The sequence below is a fragment of the Stigmatopora nigra genome, chromosome 18 (genome assembly GCF_051989575.1).
Source record: "Stigmatopora nigra isolate UIUO_SnigA chromosome 18, RoL_Snig_1.1, whole genome shotgun sequence".
Classification (NCBI taxonomy): Eukaryota; Metazoa; Chordata; class Actinopteri; order Syngnathiformes; family Syngnathidae; genus Stigmatopora; species Stigmatopora nigra.
The window spans coordinates 8,134,527-8,148,074 of record NC_135525.1 but is presented as its reverse complement, the minus strand read 5'-3'; the positions used below and the strand labels follow the sequence as shown (position 1 = coordinate 8,148,074).

Sequence of the window (13,548 nt, the reverse complement as noted above, 5' to 3'; positions counted from 1 at the left end):
TTTCACGTTTATGGCACAAATGGAAATACAATTTGAGCAGTATGATTTGTAAGGTTTGCAAAGGAACTCTTTATATTATCTACAACTTCAGGCCGCTTCCCTGAGGTTTAGGTGAGTCCTGTCATTACAAAATAGACACAGAATCATGTGGTGTGTAAAAAAAATAACTGATAAACATCACTTTGTTTTTTGTTTAGAATTCCTATGCACAAAAATGGAAGGCCAGGGAGATTCACGGCGCTCTGGTACTTGACATTTGTATTGACATTTAGGTCAAACTGCTCACATTTGGCCAGCAGACTTTTTAATGGCATTGACGTGTCGAACACGTTGCAGGCTACCGTATTCCGCTGGACTTGGGACGAGAGGAAGCCAATTTAAGATTTCGCAGATTCAGCATTTCCTTGCACAGTGATGAAATCGCCTTCATAATTGAGGCCTCGCCGAGGCAACCTCCCAACGACCACGACCGCAACGAGGACGATGCCTATATTCGCAACAACGCCAATGAGGTCAACAGACAAGACGGCGATGGCGACAACGTTCCCCAAGACAGCAACAGCGAACATGAACTTGATGGAGATGGCGACGGAGATGCGGAAGACACCGAAGACGGCGACGGCGATGCAGAAGACACCGAAGACGGCGACGGAGATGGTGACGCAGAGGAAAACAATGAAGACGCCGACAGCGATGCCCAAAATGAAGACAGCGACGTTGATTTGATGCTTGAAGATAACGAAGAACTGTACAATTTTGTCAATGCCCGCGACCAGTATGCATGGATCCGCTTCATTTGGCAAGTATGGCCATTTTCATTCGGTAATATCTTTGAAGAAATTGTCTTTGAATTCCAGGGAATACGTGAAGAAGATGTGGCTATTCGCGACTATGGTATCATGCAAGAAAATGCTGACGACAATGACCAGAATGCTTTAAATGACGACGACGGTAACAATGCTGACGTCGAGGATGCGGCCGATGACAGCGACTCAGAAGTTGGCGTCAATCAGCCGTTGGAGCAAGTAGATGAACACCCTTTGCCTCTACCTTTTCCTCTACCGCTGTCTTTACCATTGCCTGTGCCAGTCGTACCAAATGTCAGATCTAAAGTCGAGGAAAGTGACGAAGAAGCCTTTCGATGGTTGCATGATTTCGATTACCACGTATCGGAGAGTTTGGGCCCAGAAGGGGAGGAGGAAGACCCCGGATGTGACAAAAAGTTGAGGGATAACACACAAGATGGGAGAAAAGAGAGAAAGTTGGGACTACAATTATGCAACGAGCCAGATCGCAGTATCAGGAACAGTCATTTGGTTTCGGAGGAGAGTGGAAATATCACTTGTTTTAGTGAATTCGAAGCAGAGACGGAAGTGTTGGCTGGACCATCCAGGAAACGGTCCAGGGAGGAGGCCGGACTTAACCAAGAAAGAAGAAGTAGTAAACGTTTGTGTCGGCGCGCTGAATGTGAGGGTAAGACTTTTGATGGTAGTGCTGAAGATGTGATTTCTGGGGCTAAAAAAAGGTCATGAGATTTATGGGAAGTTTCATTTAAACTGTGGAAAACACAAATACAAAAAAAAAAAAAAAAAAACAAGGAGACACTGCACAAATCAGCTGATGAGGACACATAATGAAGTGGCATTAAAATAATATTTTGGAAGACATAAGTTCCTGTTGTTGTCTTCCTAAACCTGGCATTATATATATATATATATATATATATATATATATATATTTTTTAAATATGTCTTGATTTTTTGAACACATTGATTGAGTTCAATTAAGGACTCCCAAGTGCATGCAGCTGGCAAAATTTTTGAGAGAATCATTCCACACAAATGATGGCTCCAAGTTGGATACCTGTACACTCTGCAGTAATAAGTTTTCACTGTTGTTTTCCTATGGATTTATCATACATGTAGACACAAAGACAAGTTAAATTGTCACCATCGTTTTGGATTAAATATTTACAGCCAACTCAAAATAATAGCACAAAAAAGTAAACAAATGTCCATCCTGGATCTAACATCTGTCATGTTCTGACTGCAAACCATTTCATAATTATGGATGGAAAATATCATTTGGAATGTATCAGGTGAGCTCTTAGTTTTAAATGTATATAATATAAAACTAATGGCCACAAGAGGACGTCCACTCCCCGTTGAAAAGCAACTGATGAGAAGGTAAGACTTTTTTTCTTAAAACTCAGCAATTTCAGGCTGATTTAGAACGACTTGACTATTTATACAAAGGCTAATAACTCAAATAATTGTGTTCTGGATATTGTTGTTTTTGGTAATCCACTTTATGACTGAAAATGAATGGTAATTTATTCAGTTTTACGTCTATTATTTCTTTGTCATGTTGTTTTGTAGTTTCCTTTAGGGACCAATTTCTTCTGCCAATCAAAATAATTATATGTTAGTGTCATAACATTTACTGGATAATTTGTAAAGTACCTCTAATTTGAAATGTTTATATTTTTTCAAAAGTTCCTTATGTTACTGATAAATAGTTCTTATTTTAGGCCTATTTTATGAGGAATTTAGGAACATTGTGCCTAAATGGCAACTTAAAGCGCATATGGGATCATTCAGGGTTTTTTTTTTTACTTGAAGTGTGTCAAATGAATTTGGACATTTGATTGGCGTGTCCAAATAAGATGGGAATCTTCTTCCTCATCACTAATTGGCAACTGATTGGCTCCAGATTTGTAAGTGGAGCCTGTTAATACGCATGTGCATGCTCTCACTAGAATGTCTGCTAAACAAGCAATGAATGCATTCATAATAATGGCATCTGAGGATGCTATGACAACAAATCTGCAACAGTCACTAATAGAGATAATATTTGGACATTGGGATAACTTTTGAAACCAATGCCCATTGCTCTCAAGGCTATTAAAATTATATGTACTCCAAAAACTACATCATGACACAAGCCAAGCCTTTATTGCAAGTAATGATTTGAATTTTAAAAATCATGCATAGAATGCGCAACACCAATCCACATTTGAAAGAAATTGGAAGGATTACATGTTGGTCTGTGCATCCTTTGACTCTTCTCAAAGTGGCCCTTCACCCCCAAAAAGTTTAGGCACCCCCTTGAGTGTCTCAAATTAATATTTGATCTATAATTTTATAGATAACCCTAAATTTTCCTGGCCAATTTCTCCTGAAATTGCAGTTTCCCGTTCCCAACAACCGCAATTTGTTCCACCAAAGCGGCATCAACTGGTTCAATGTTAAATTCTAATTACGACATCCATATGGCAGCATTGGAATGAGTGTGTAAAAGTTGTGTGGCATGTGTTGTAAAAAAAAAAAAAAAGCCAGTGCAGTCTTAGGATGTTTGAGGGGAGCCTTGGGGGGTACAGAACATTCCTGCAAATAATAGTTTTGGTCTGTGGTACTTATGTTGTTGAATTGTGGCTTCTTGAACACTTTAATTCCTGCACAATGAAAATGAACACAGCCACAATGCATGTAGTATCATTGGAATATTTGGTTGCCCTTCTCTGTACACTCATACACACTCACAAGTGGCCCCCTCCTCTCCCCCACACATGCTTGGGGAAAATGTGTGTTTGATTTGAATGGGGAGTTGCCTACCCCAGTCTTGCTTTACAACATATGGACGACCGCTCGCCTCTCAGTTGGGTTGAGGCGCGCCTGAGAGAGCAAGAGAGAGAAAGAGAAAGAGAGAGGTGGTCCACATTTTGACTTGGGACTCCGTGGCGCGCCTTTCCCTTTTAACGCTTTAAAGGAAAATCAAGAAAGTCAGGCGTGGGAGAGATTTAAAGGGCAGTTTTTTCACTCTAGGAGGCTAATTTGTGGAAGGCTTCCAATACGGCTTGCCTGGTAAGTTGAATCTGATTATAATTTCAGCAAGTGTGTATAGTGCATAATGACAGGTTACATGAACCTGCCATTAGTGTCAAATGAAGCCAGTGGCTGTCATTACCTTATTATGGGCTGAGCGGCTGTAGTATGCACGCACATTCACAGACAGGTGTCACTCTCACCAGTTGGGGTGGGGGGTGGCGGAGAGGAGTGAGTATGCACTGTTTGGAGGAGATGGAAGCTTAAAGGGGCAATTCTGAGCCAAGGCTATACGCCAAAGCAAGCAGTGCGCCCCTCGGTTGCCTTCTTCCTTCAACATGCGTGTGTCACTTCCAATATTTTCATAGCTCGCAGTTTCTGCACCTGAAAACATGGTGTCAGTAAGAATTGCATTGTAAGCAGATTGCTATTTGCCTATGTGGGAAGGTGGATAAGATTGAGGTTAACTTGGAAAATAGTAAAATGTATAAGCAGTATTTATTTCGAGTTTGATGGATTTTACTTGTATTTAGTTCAAGTGATGATTTTGGTTTTAATTTTTCTTTTAAGAGGCAGAATAGGAGTCAAAATACCAATCAAGGCAGTTTTTTTCATCCAATTTCTATGGGAAATTACCATTTCTTTTGTGGCATCTTTGAATCTTATCATTTTATTGTTTTTTTTCTTTTTTGTTGGTAACTTTTACATTCAATAATCAAACCCCTGTAATGATGAGTCCCACTCCCACTCTAGGCTCACTGCTTGATAACAAGCCCCGAGCTAAAAGCGACACTCAGGTCCAATGTTCTTATCTCAACTGCCTCAAAGGCATTAAAGCATGCCCTTATTGCCCCTTGAAACAGTGTCAGCCACTTGACCTACTTCTCACCAGTCATGATTGGAATCAGTCCACGGAAGGAAAATCTTGGAATCGAACCTTCTAAACACAAAGCATCACTTGCATGTATTTGTTTTTTTTGGCAATGATTTTTTTTAATTACTTTGCTGGATATCTATCATGAAAAAAGGTAGAGCCAAGCTGCCACATGATGTGTGCCAGCTAATCCCAGGCAACACTTTGCAGATTTTGGTCACTATGTCATGTATATGCGTGCATGTGTGTGTGTGCATGTGTGTGTGTCTTTTATGCAATTCCAGTTTTTTTCTTATTAGGCTAAATTTTTGCAGTCATGCGGAATGTCTGTATTTTGATTATAACGTGAGATCAAAAAAAATGATTCAGACATCACAGTCAGAATTTAAGCCACATTAAATTATTTCATTTATTCTCACATCACCAAGAATTAACTGTACAAAACCATAAAAAATAACAAAAAAACATAAACTCCCTTAACTCTAGTTAAGCCATATGTTGCCCTTATGTCAAAAATCAGTAAAACTAGAATGACACATGGACCAATGACCTCTACCATGGAAAATGAACCTTCCTGTCCTGGATTTGTTTAACATTTATGGACTTTTCAAATAAAAGTGAAGGTAAAATGGCCAAACTTGGTGATTTATGGAAGTTTCTGATAAGTTCCAACATTGCACAAATCAATCTGGCATAGAGTATTTGGCTATTCTCTTTAAAAAAAAGCCCAGATTAAGATATTTTATGTCTCACTGCTCTTAGTCTAGCAACATTACAGACACTCACTCACTCACTCATTCACTCTCTTGTAATTTAGAGGTGAAAGTGCGGTCGCCACGTCAGAGGCCGTGTTGCTTTTATTTTCTCTTTGACAAATTACATGTGTGCGTGTGCTCGCCTCAAGTGTTAAAATACCTGTCGTCCGTCGGCGTGACATTTAAGACGCAGGAGGACGACACACGGGCAAATATCGGCGTGCTTCATCCTGCCCGTCCGCTGCGTCCCGCTTGGCCTGCATGCATGTGTCGGCCATACGTTTCCTCCAGGTGTGTGTAGGTGTGTGTGTGGTCTGCGTTAAACTATATTCTGTGAATTAAACTTAAATTCACATATTGGAGGCACATGTTGAAATGCTCTTTAATTTTTAATAAGAGTCTTTCTCTGAAAGCCTAAACTTTTGAGAAATTCTGGACTAAAAGTAGATGATTTTGCATAAAAGTTGGTTACAATGTCCAATGATATCTTCCAAAAATTCCAAGCATTTCATGAGTTATCTTATTTTTAGCTCTAAAAGCAACCTTTCTATTGGCTGTGGGCAACATATTGCACTTGAATCACATAAAGAGGAAAAAAATATTGACTTTTGGTGAATTAAATTTTTAAAAAGCATGCCCACTTCTTCTTTTTACTGAATTCTCGTCTCCTTTTGAACAAACCACTTCCTCCCGCAGACACGAGCGCCTAACTTGACCAACAGCCAAACTCCCTGCTCCCAAATTCCCCACACACTTAAAAGAAAATGCATTAAACACCTTTGAGAAATGATCGTGTGTTTTCTTTCGATTTTGTTTTATGTTTTTGGCAAAAATCTATACATTTTTTTATGTTAGAGCCTCATACATGAATTCATAAAATATTTAGACCACCAAAGAAAATCATAACTGCACACCTAGCGGACATACCATCACATTCTATGCATATTACTGATGTCACAATATTGACAGTCCTCGAATTACAACACACTGACGATCTAACCTGAATTTTTATGCTAGATTTCACTGTTAAAGTCGAAAGTACGGAGAACAACTATTAAAAATGAAACCAAAACAGCCAACTCATACATGCAATGCATTTAGAAAACACAAATTAACATTGCAACCTGATTTTTTACATGATTTTTAGGTTACGTTAACCAGAAGTAGTTGATTTTGACTTTAGGTGACATTTTCTTGCAATGTAGTCAATCAACCCGCTTTAACCTTTCTGTCTCCCGGCTGAATGAGTGCCTAAAACCTTTCCATCCTCTCATAATTTTCCTCTCCTCTTCACATGCCTCCCCCTCACCCAAACATCGACACAGTAAAAATACACTGGCCCATCAGCAAATTTTGGGAGAACTACCTTCACCTCAATATCCCCCCTTGAACTTTCTCTCTTTGTTTTTGGCGCTGGATAGAATTATGTTGATCCTGAGAACTCTGCCAGAATCCAATACATTGTTTTGTGAGGCGTTCAGTGTCATTTTCCTCATTGAAATGATAGAGAGGGCAGGGATGAGATTGAGTCACTGGTTTGATAGTCTAAACAAAGTTTTAAAATTAATGTTTAAAGTCTTGCAAAAATGAAAGTGGTCAAGCCCAGTCAAGTGAGCCATTCTTAATATACTTTTATTTGGCTCTCTCATTGATACTATAGTCTTTTTTGCACATTATAATTTTGATGTGCATGACTATAATTACCTTTGCCTTTTTTCAGAATGTGTTAAGATTGGCCTGCGACTTATATATGTAAAAAAATCCCTGATTTGCTTTTTTATCCTATAAATCTCACATCTGGCCTGTTTTTTTCTGCCTTTTTTCTATACCACAAAACATAAAACTTGTAAGTCAGTGTACCACTGGGGCTCATAATGTCACTCGTCATTATCTTTTCTGGTTCCTCTGCTCTCATTTCATCCACCATTGGACTTAACGATGGAGGTGACTCCATTGTCGGCCTTATTAAAAAAAAAAAAAAGCCTCCGTGGTTGTGGAAGGCTGCTAATAACCCCACCAGGGATTACTGTAGCACAGACTGGATGGACAGCAGGACACCACACCAGGTCTCCTCTCACCGTCACCCGAGCGAGGACCCCTTTTTTTTTTCCTCCCCCGTCTTGGAAAGGGGCTACCCAACCAGAGTGAAAGGCTCCCACTTGGGATACAAAGCGGCTCAGCTGTCCCGCTCCTATCCCTCGGCCCCCCCCCCTACCCGGAACCCTCCTCTATACACCCAAGCCAAATAAAGCCTCTCAGCGACTTCTGTTTTCCTAATCTGTGAACTCTGACTGAGGCGCCCACGCTTGAAAGAGAGACAACTCAACATGGGATGATCTCCCGGTGACAGGGAGAAGCTGAAAAAACGAAACCCGGAATGCCTGTGCTGAAACCACCAGACCACCCCATCGTCCTTTCTCCATTCTTGTCCTTTTTGGCTTTTCCTCTGCTTCACCCCCCACGTGTTACCTCAAATTTCATTTCTCCTTCTTTTCAGCTACATCAGCTCACTTTGCTAATTGGCTAGAAATCAATAATTAAAACTAGGGACTGACTTCCAAATGCTAAATGGTGTATCGTTGGAGTTGGTTCAAGGGATGCACAAATTGCTCCTTATTATAGATTTTTACTTCTAGTAAATATTTTAGTTACTTTTCATAATTTATTTCACATTTTTAAAGTTTAATTAATGTCAACTGTTTTTTTTTTAAATCTGGGAAGCCCTTTGAGTAACATTTTTGAATATTTGTGCAAGAGAAATAATTCCTACTAACTATCATAGAAAATCTGAGGTTATTTTAATATTTTAATACAGTCAAAATACCCAAATCCACAATTTCTAGATTTTGGTATCTTATATGGTTTTGATTAGTTAAGCCTTAGGTTGCCATTGACAGCCATAGATTAAAAAGTTAAAATGTATTGGACCTTGGTTGCTTTCAATGGATGCTTTTATGGTAAATTTATATTATTTTACTAATTACCACAGAAATACTCTGACTACACACTATTTTTTCAAGATGCCCGCAATCAAAATGTATAAAAATATTTTCTCAAATATTTCAACCCAAAGAATTGTCCTGTACCCGCAGCAGTTTCAGCATCAACCACATCTTATGATGAAAAACAATACATGATCCAGTTATCAGTGCCAAAAAGCTGAGATATTTCAATGCTTAGACATGTTGTTAGCATTACAAATGTCTGCCAACTTGACCGCAGTGGTAAAGAAGAATTAATGATCTTAAAAGATTACATGAAACTTATGTTTTTCATCATGAATGTGGGAAAAGTCATAAGGTTTTCATTTTAAAAAAAAAATGTAAGCGTCCCTTCCAAAAGGTGTACTTTGTGAGTGTTCCCACTTTGTTTCACCGCCCGCTCATCTCCCAGGCCGCTCCATATTTAGTCATTCCAAGCACTGAAACTTAGCATCACAGTCATCCACCTTAATCTGTCTCCCTTAAGTGTCTTATTCCATCCATCTCATATTTTTATGCCCTAGTCACCTTCCTCCTCTCTCGCCCTCCTGTTGCTTCCATTAATCTCTGTCCACTCCATCCATGTCTGCTTTCTGACTCTCCATGTGATCGTGTCCTTACTTTTAACATCTTCCCTTCCAGGCTTTTTTTTTTTTCATCCACAGTTGTTAAATCTGGATGCTTTTAAGGACATGACTGACTTTTTTTTGGCTACCTACTCCCATCCTGGAACTTCTCAAATCCACTTTCTTCTCTTTTTTTCTTGGATGAAGTTGGAAGTTAGGAACGCATACTAATGAGTTGCTAATTCCATCATTCGTTTGAGCGTTCTCCTCACGGTAGCCGGCTTTTTTTTTTGATGGAGTGCCTTGGCTGATGAACTCTCTCCATTTCAACTTCCTCGGGCTCAGATTCATGCAATTGATCACTGTCCCGTTTCCTTTCTAATCATTTCTGCTCAGCCTCCTTCCTTGAAATCAATTTTTCATATCATGATTGCAACAGCGTGGAATGTATTTTTTTTTCTTCCAACTCATGCTTGCATGCTTTTTATTTCTTTTAGGATGAGTGTTTTGTTTTTGCCTTTTAAAAAACAGGCACGAAAGGGGATATATGAGCTCACTAAATCTAGACTTCTGCCTTTTACAAATTATTGAAGTAGGTTTGAGTTCGCTAACTGAGTAAAATTATACAAATAGTAAACAGTAATCATCATAAAGTGGATTCTGAGATGATGTTACAATAAACATATGAATATAATTGTCTAAAGAAAGGCTGGTGACTGAGTACTGAATTGGGGTGGTATAGGATGACAGTATTTTCTAATGATTTTGCTGCTTAAAAGTACTTTGTTGTTGGTCTGAACAACAAGAATCGTATAAAGTATAGTTTTCTTCTTATGTAGCAAAGTCGAAAACAAGAATCTTAAGTTGTTGAGGAGATTTGTATTGGTTTGGCCATTTTAGAAAACATTATTGCAAGAACTGTTCATGATTTTTATTGTATTTTTTATCCACCTGTTCTGTTCATTTGGTACTATACACACAATTGTCACCATTTTTTAAATTGTCCAATTTTACAGATATATATTTTATCCCCCACTGACTTATATTGCTTCCTTTGAAAACGAATTAATGAACATTAATTCTTCCAAAATAAGGTTTATATTGAATTTAAGATTGTGTCAGGATAGCCCTAATTAGTTATTATTGTACTCAATGAATATATCCTCAATCTGAGCAAAAAAAGAATAATCAAAGGCATCACAAGTTCCATATTCTCATACACTGATCCCAATGAGAATATTTCTAACTTGTGTCCACTTGGCATTCCCTTTCTTCCCTTCAGCCTTGTTTTCTTTGAACACCCAGTGTCCACTTGAGAAGCCCAAGTGCAGATGAGTGCTCACATTTGCCAAGCACTCATTTGTTGTTTTGTATTTTAAGGGTCGCAATCCCTGGACCCTTCACACATAAGAAGAAGAAGAAAACTCTTGTCTTTCCGACCGCCCTCAAATCCATCTGTCTCCTTTCCTCGCTTGACTGAAGTGGATACAGAGGCCACCTTTTGTCCTTTTTGCAGATGAAGAGGGATGCTGTTGTGTGAGGTAGAAAGTGCGGGCGGGAGGAGGTGGTGGCGGCGGCGGTGATTCATTGTAATTTAATAAATACCACACAAAGAGGGATGTGGCTCTCTTCTCAAACCCCTTCAGCTGTCACTTTTCAAATGAGGCACCTCTAGATTTGACACCCAGGGAAGGAAAAGGGGGATTAGGGAAGGAAAAGCCCCAGGCTTTATTCATCTCCTTCTGTCTTTCACCCCCCACCCCAATAGCTTTCTCACCCTGAACCCCTTCAAGCTTTCTTTGGGCCCAAGAGGCCCCCTTGTCTAACTGTGGTTGTAGAAATGATGTCACCCAGGTACCAATCAGGGAATGAACATCTTAGACATTGATCACTTGTTGTGTATTCAGTCTCCATTGAATGTTGCTTGTTCCAGAGTCAAGCTCTTTTAGTGCCGTATTGGTTCGTCCACATCAAGAAAACACCTGAAAAGTGCATTTTTTTAGCAAACAGAGTCGTTGGAATTCTTAAACAGAGAGGTCATATCTAAAGTCAATTGCACCACACCACTAGCAGGGATTATGGGATGCCATGTTACCGAAGCATGACCACAATGTTTTGACACCAGAAGCAAGACGGCCAGTAATGTTGTTATTTTAATTGTCTTTTGTTCTCAACTGTCTATCTTTTGGATTAAAATGGCAATTGTTAAATGAAATTGGAATAATTATTAAGAATACTAAAACGTATTTTTTAAATTACTATTATTACCTGAAGTCACAGTTTCATAGATTATAGATTCATAGAATTCTGTCTCACGACAATTAACCAAGCTCTTGACCTTCTGTGAGTTAAAAACAAACAAACACAAAACAAAGTAGAAATATATTTCTACTTTACAGGCAATTCTGGGCCCTAATTAATCTCAGGTGGAAAAAAAATGTCTATACATATAGTCTAACATGTCTGATTTTTTTTTTTGGTCAAATGAGATAGACATGTTTGTAATTGCTCAACCATGGCAGACGCCTCCGCTTGACTGAGTGCCCTTTTAGTTATTTCCTTTTGTGGTAACAATATGAGTTTGACACTGACCTCTCTGTTTGTATCTGTCTCTTGCAGGAAGGGCCTTCCACGAAGGGTCAGCGAGCACTGACAACCTCTCCCCTCTGGGTTGCAATTAAGCACGGCGAGGAAGATTTTAGCGAGAAGTTCGACACGTCTCCACACACTCTGGCTCTTAAAATTGTCGCTCTGACTTCTCTGGTAGTCACGCACTCATCCCCATCTAAAGAAAAGTACCTTCACATCCTGCCAGGCCCTCGGAGCAGAATGAGGGAACCCTGGACGTACCTGCTGTGCATGTGCCTCCTGGCATGTTCAGCATCCTCACACAATTCTAACAACCCCTTCGCCGGGCAGCAGACGCCCGCAGATCCTTGCTACGACGACACCGGGGCAGCCCGTCGCTGCATCCCCGAGTTTATCAACGCAGCTTTTGGCAAAGAAGTGACTGTTTCCAGCACTTGTGGCCGCCCGCCATCTCGCTCATGCAGCGTGGTGGAACGCGGCGACGACCGACCATCGGTACGGGCGTGCCAAATCTGCGACGCCGCCGACCCCCGTCGCTCACACCCGGCTTCCTACCTCACCGATCTCAACTCGGCTCACAACGTGACTTGCTGGCAGTCGGAAAACCTCAACACGTCGCCGTATAATGTGACACTGACTCTTTCCTTGGGGAAGAAGTTTGAGATCACCTATGTGAGCTTGCAGTTTTGCTCACCCAGGCCTGAGTCCCTAGCCATCTACAAAAGCATGGACTATGGCAAAACATGGATGCCTTACCAGTACTACTCATCGCAATGTCGGCGTGTCTACAATCGGCCTAACAAAGCCGGCATTACCAAGCAAAACGAACAAGAAGCTCTATGTACTGACGGCCACACTGACCTCTACCCACTCTCCGGAGGACTCATTGCCTTCAGTACTTTGGATGGACGCCCATCTGGCAAGGATTTTGACAACAGCCCGGTCCTTCAGGACTGGGTGACTGTCACTGATATCCGGGTGGTCTTCACCCGTCCCCAGCAATCCCGGGAACTGGCACTGCCCGCTGGAGGCAATGGCGGTGGAGGGCGAGATGAAGACCCATTGGCGGTCACCTCCACTTTGTCCGCATACTTCTATGCGGTAGGCGATTTCCAGGTGGGCGGAAGGTGCAAGTGTAACGGCCACGGGTCCCGCTGCATGAAAGACAAGGAGGGCAAACTGGTGTGTGACTGCAAACACAACACGGAAGGACCTGAATGTGACCGCTGTAAACCCTTTCATTACGACCGGCCGTGGCAGAGAGCTAGCGCTCGTGAGGCCAACGAGTGTCTAGGTGAGTACTTTTTCTTTCTTTTACCACGTTTAAATTAACTAAAAATGCCCATCAGGATAATCAAATGTGTGTATTAAAATTATTATCTCAAAAGAGCATTGAAAATACAATAAAATTGACTAGTTTGTCCATCTCTGTTTACCCACAACAGCCAAACAGAAACAAATGTTAAAGAAATATTGAATGAGTGTGCAAACGCAGAATGACGGATCATTTTGACACAAAAGAAATTTGGTAGCTGCCTTTTTAAACTGGTAAATTTGGCAACTTCCCTCGAAATGCTGGGAATTCATCATTTGCCTGCATTTCCCATCAAGCATGTGAATTAAATGCACGACTTAGGGGAAATAGTCATGTTTTCTGAAATAGTCTAAACAGCAGATGACAACTATTGAGCTAACTGGCACTCAACTACAAGTAAATCCTCCATCCTCATCATGCAACTGAGTAGTGTTTATGCTCTGGAAGCCTGCCACGTCAAATTGTTATTCTTATATATGTGCCAATGACTCTTAATGTAAATGTATAGCCTTGATGCAGTAATGATGATTAGGATCTTTTCAAGTGCCTCGTTTGGTAGTTTCATGTAAGATTCATAAACCTGTTTTAAATAAAAAACAGACATCCAATGAAATTCAATTCAGGTTAATTGGCAAAAAGTGATT

General features: G+C 40.4%; 2 protein-coding genes across 4 annotated transcripts in view; both read left to right on the top strand.

The window, feature by feature from the left end:
• The first annotated feature begins 9 nt into the window (after positions 1 to 9).
• LOC144212125 (uncharacterized) lies at positions 10 to 1,632 on the top strand. 2 transcript variants are annotated; one of them, XM_077739777.1, is made up of 4 exons: positions 10 to 111; positions 198 to 245; positions 337 to 775; positions 858 to 1,632. In XM_077739777.1, exons 2-4 carry the CDS (start codon positions 215 to 217, stop codon positions 937 to 939), a joined length of 552 nt encoding a protein of 183 aa, XP_077595903.1. In that variant the 5' UTR covers positions 10 to 111; positions 198 to 214; the 3' UTR covers positions 940 to 1,632. The 2 variants fall into 2 exon arrangements, with proteins under 2 accessions (XP_077595903.1, XP_077595902.1); XM_077739776.1 differs by having other exon boundaries at positions 337 to 1,632.
• Positions 1,633 to 1,812: 180 nt separating this feature from the next.
• ntn2 (netrin 2) overlaps positions 1,813 to 13,548 on the top strand; it is a 31,767-nt gene continuing 20,031 nt past the window's right edge. The window contains exons 1-2 of one of the 2 annotated variants that reach the window (XM_077739406.1): positions 1,813 to 2,186; positions 11,620 to 12,883. In XM_077739406.1, the coding sequence (XP_077595532.1) occupies positions 11,830 to 12,883 (1,054 nt within the window). In that variant the 5' untranslated portion in view covers positions 1,813 to 2,186; positions 11,620 to 11,829. Of the gene's footprint in view, positions 2,187 to 3,663; positions 3,864 to 11,619; positions 12,884 to 13,548 lie in introns of those variants that run through there. The other variant, XM_077739405.1, reaches the window with a different exon arrangement.

Excerpts from the sequence above, each read along its gene's own strand:
- LOC144212125 (XM_077739776.1), top strand. The coding sequence starts at position 215 with ATGGAAGGCCAGGGAGATTCACGGCGCTCTG. Across the intron at positions 246-336 it reads GGGAGATTCACGGCGCTCTG|GCTACCGTATTCCGCTGGAC; the intron begins GTACTTGACATT and ends AACACGTTGCAG.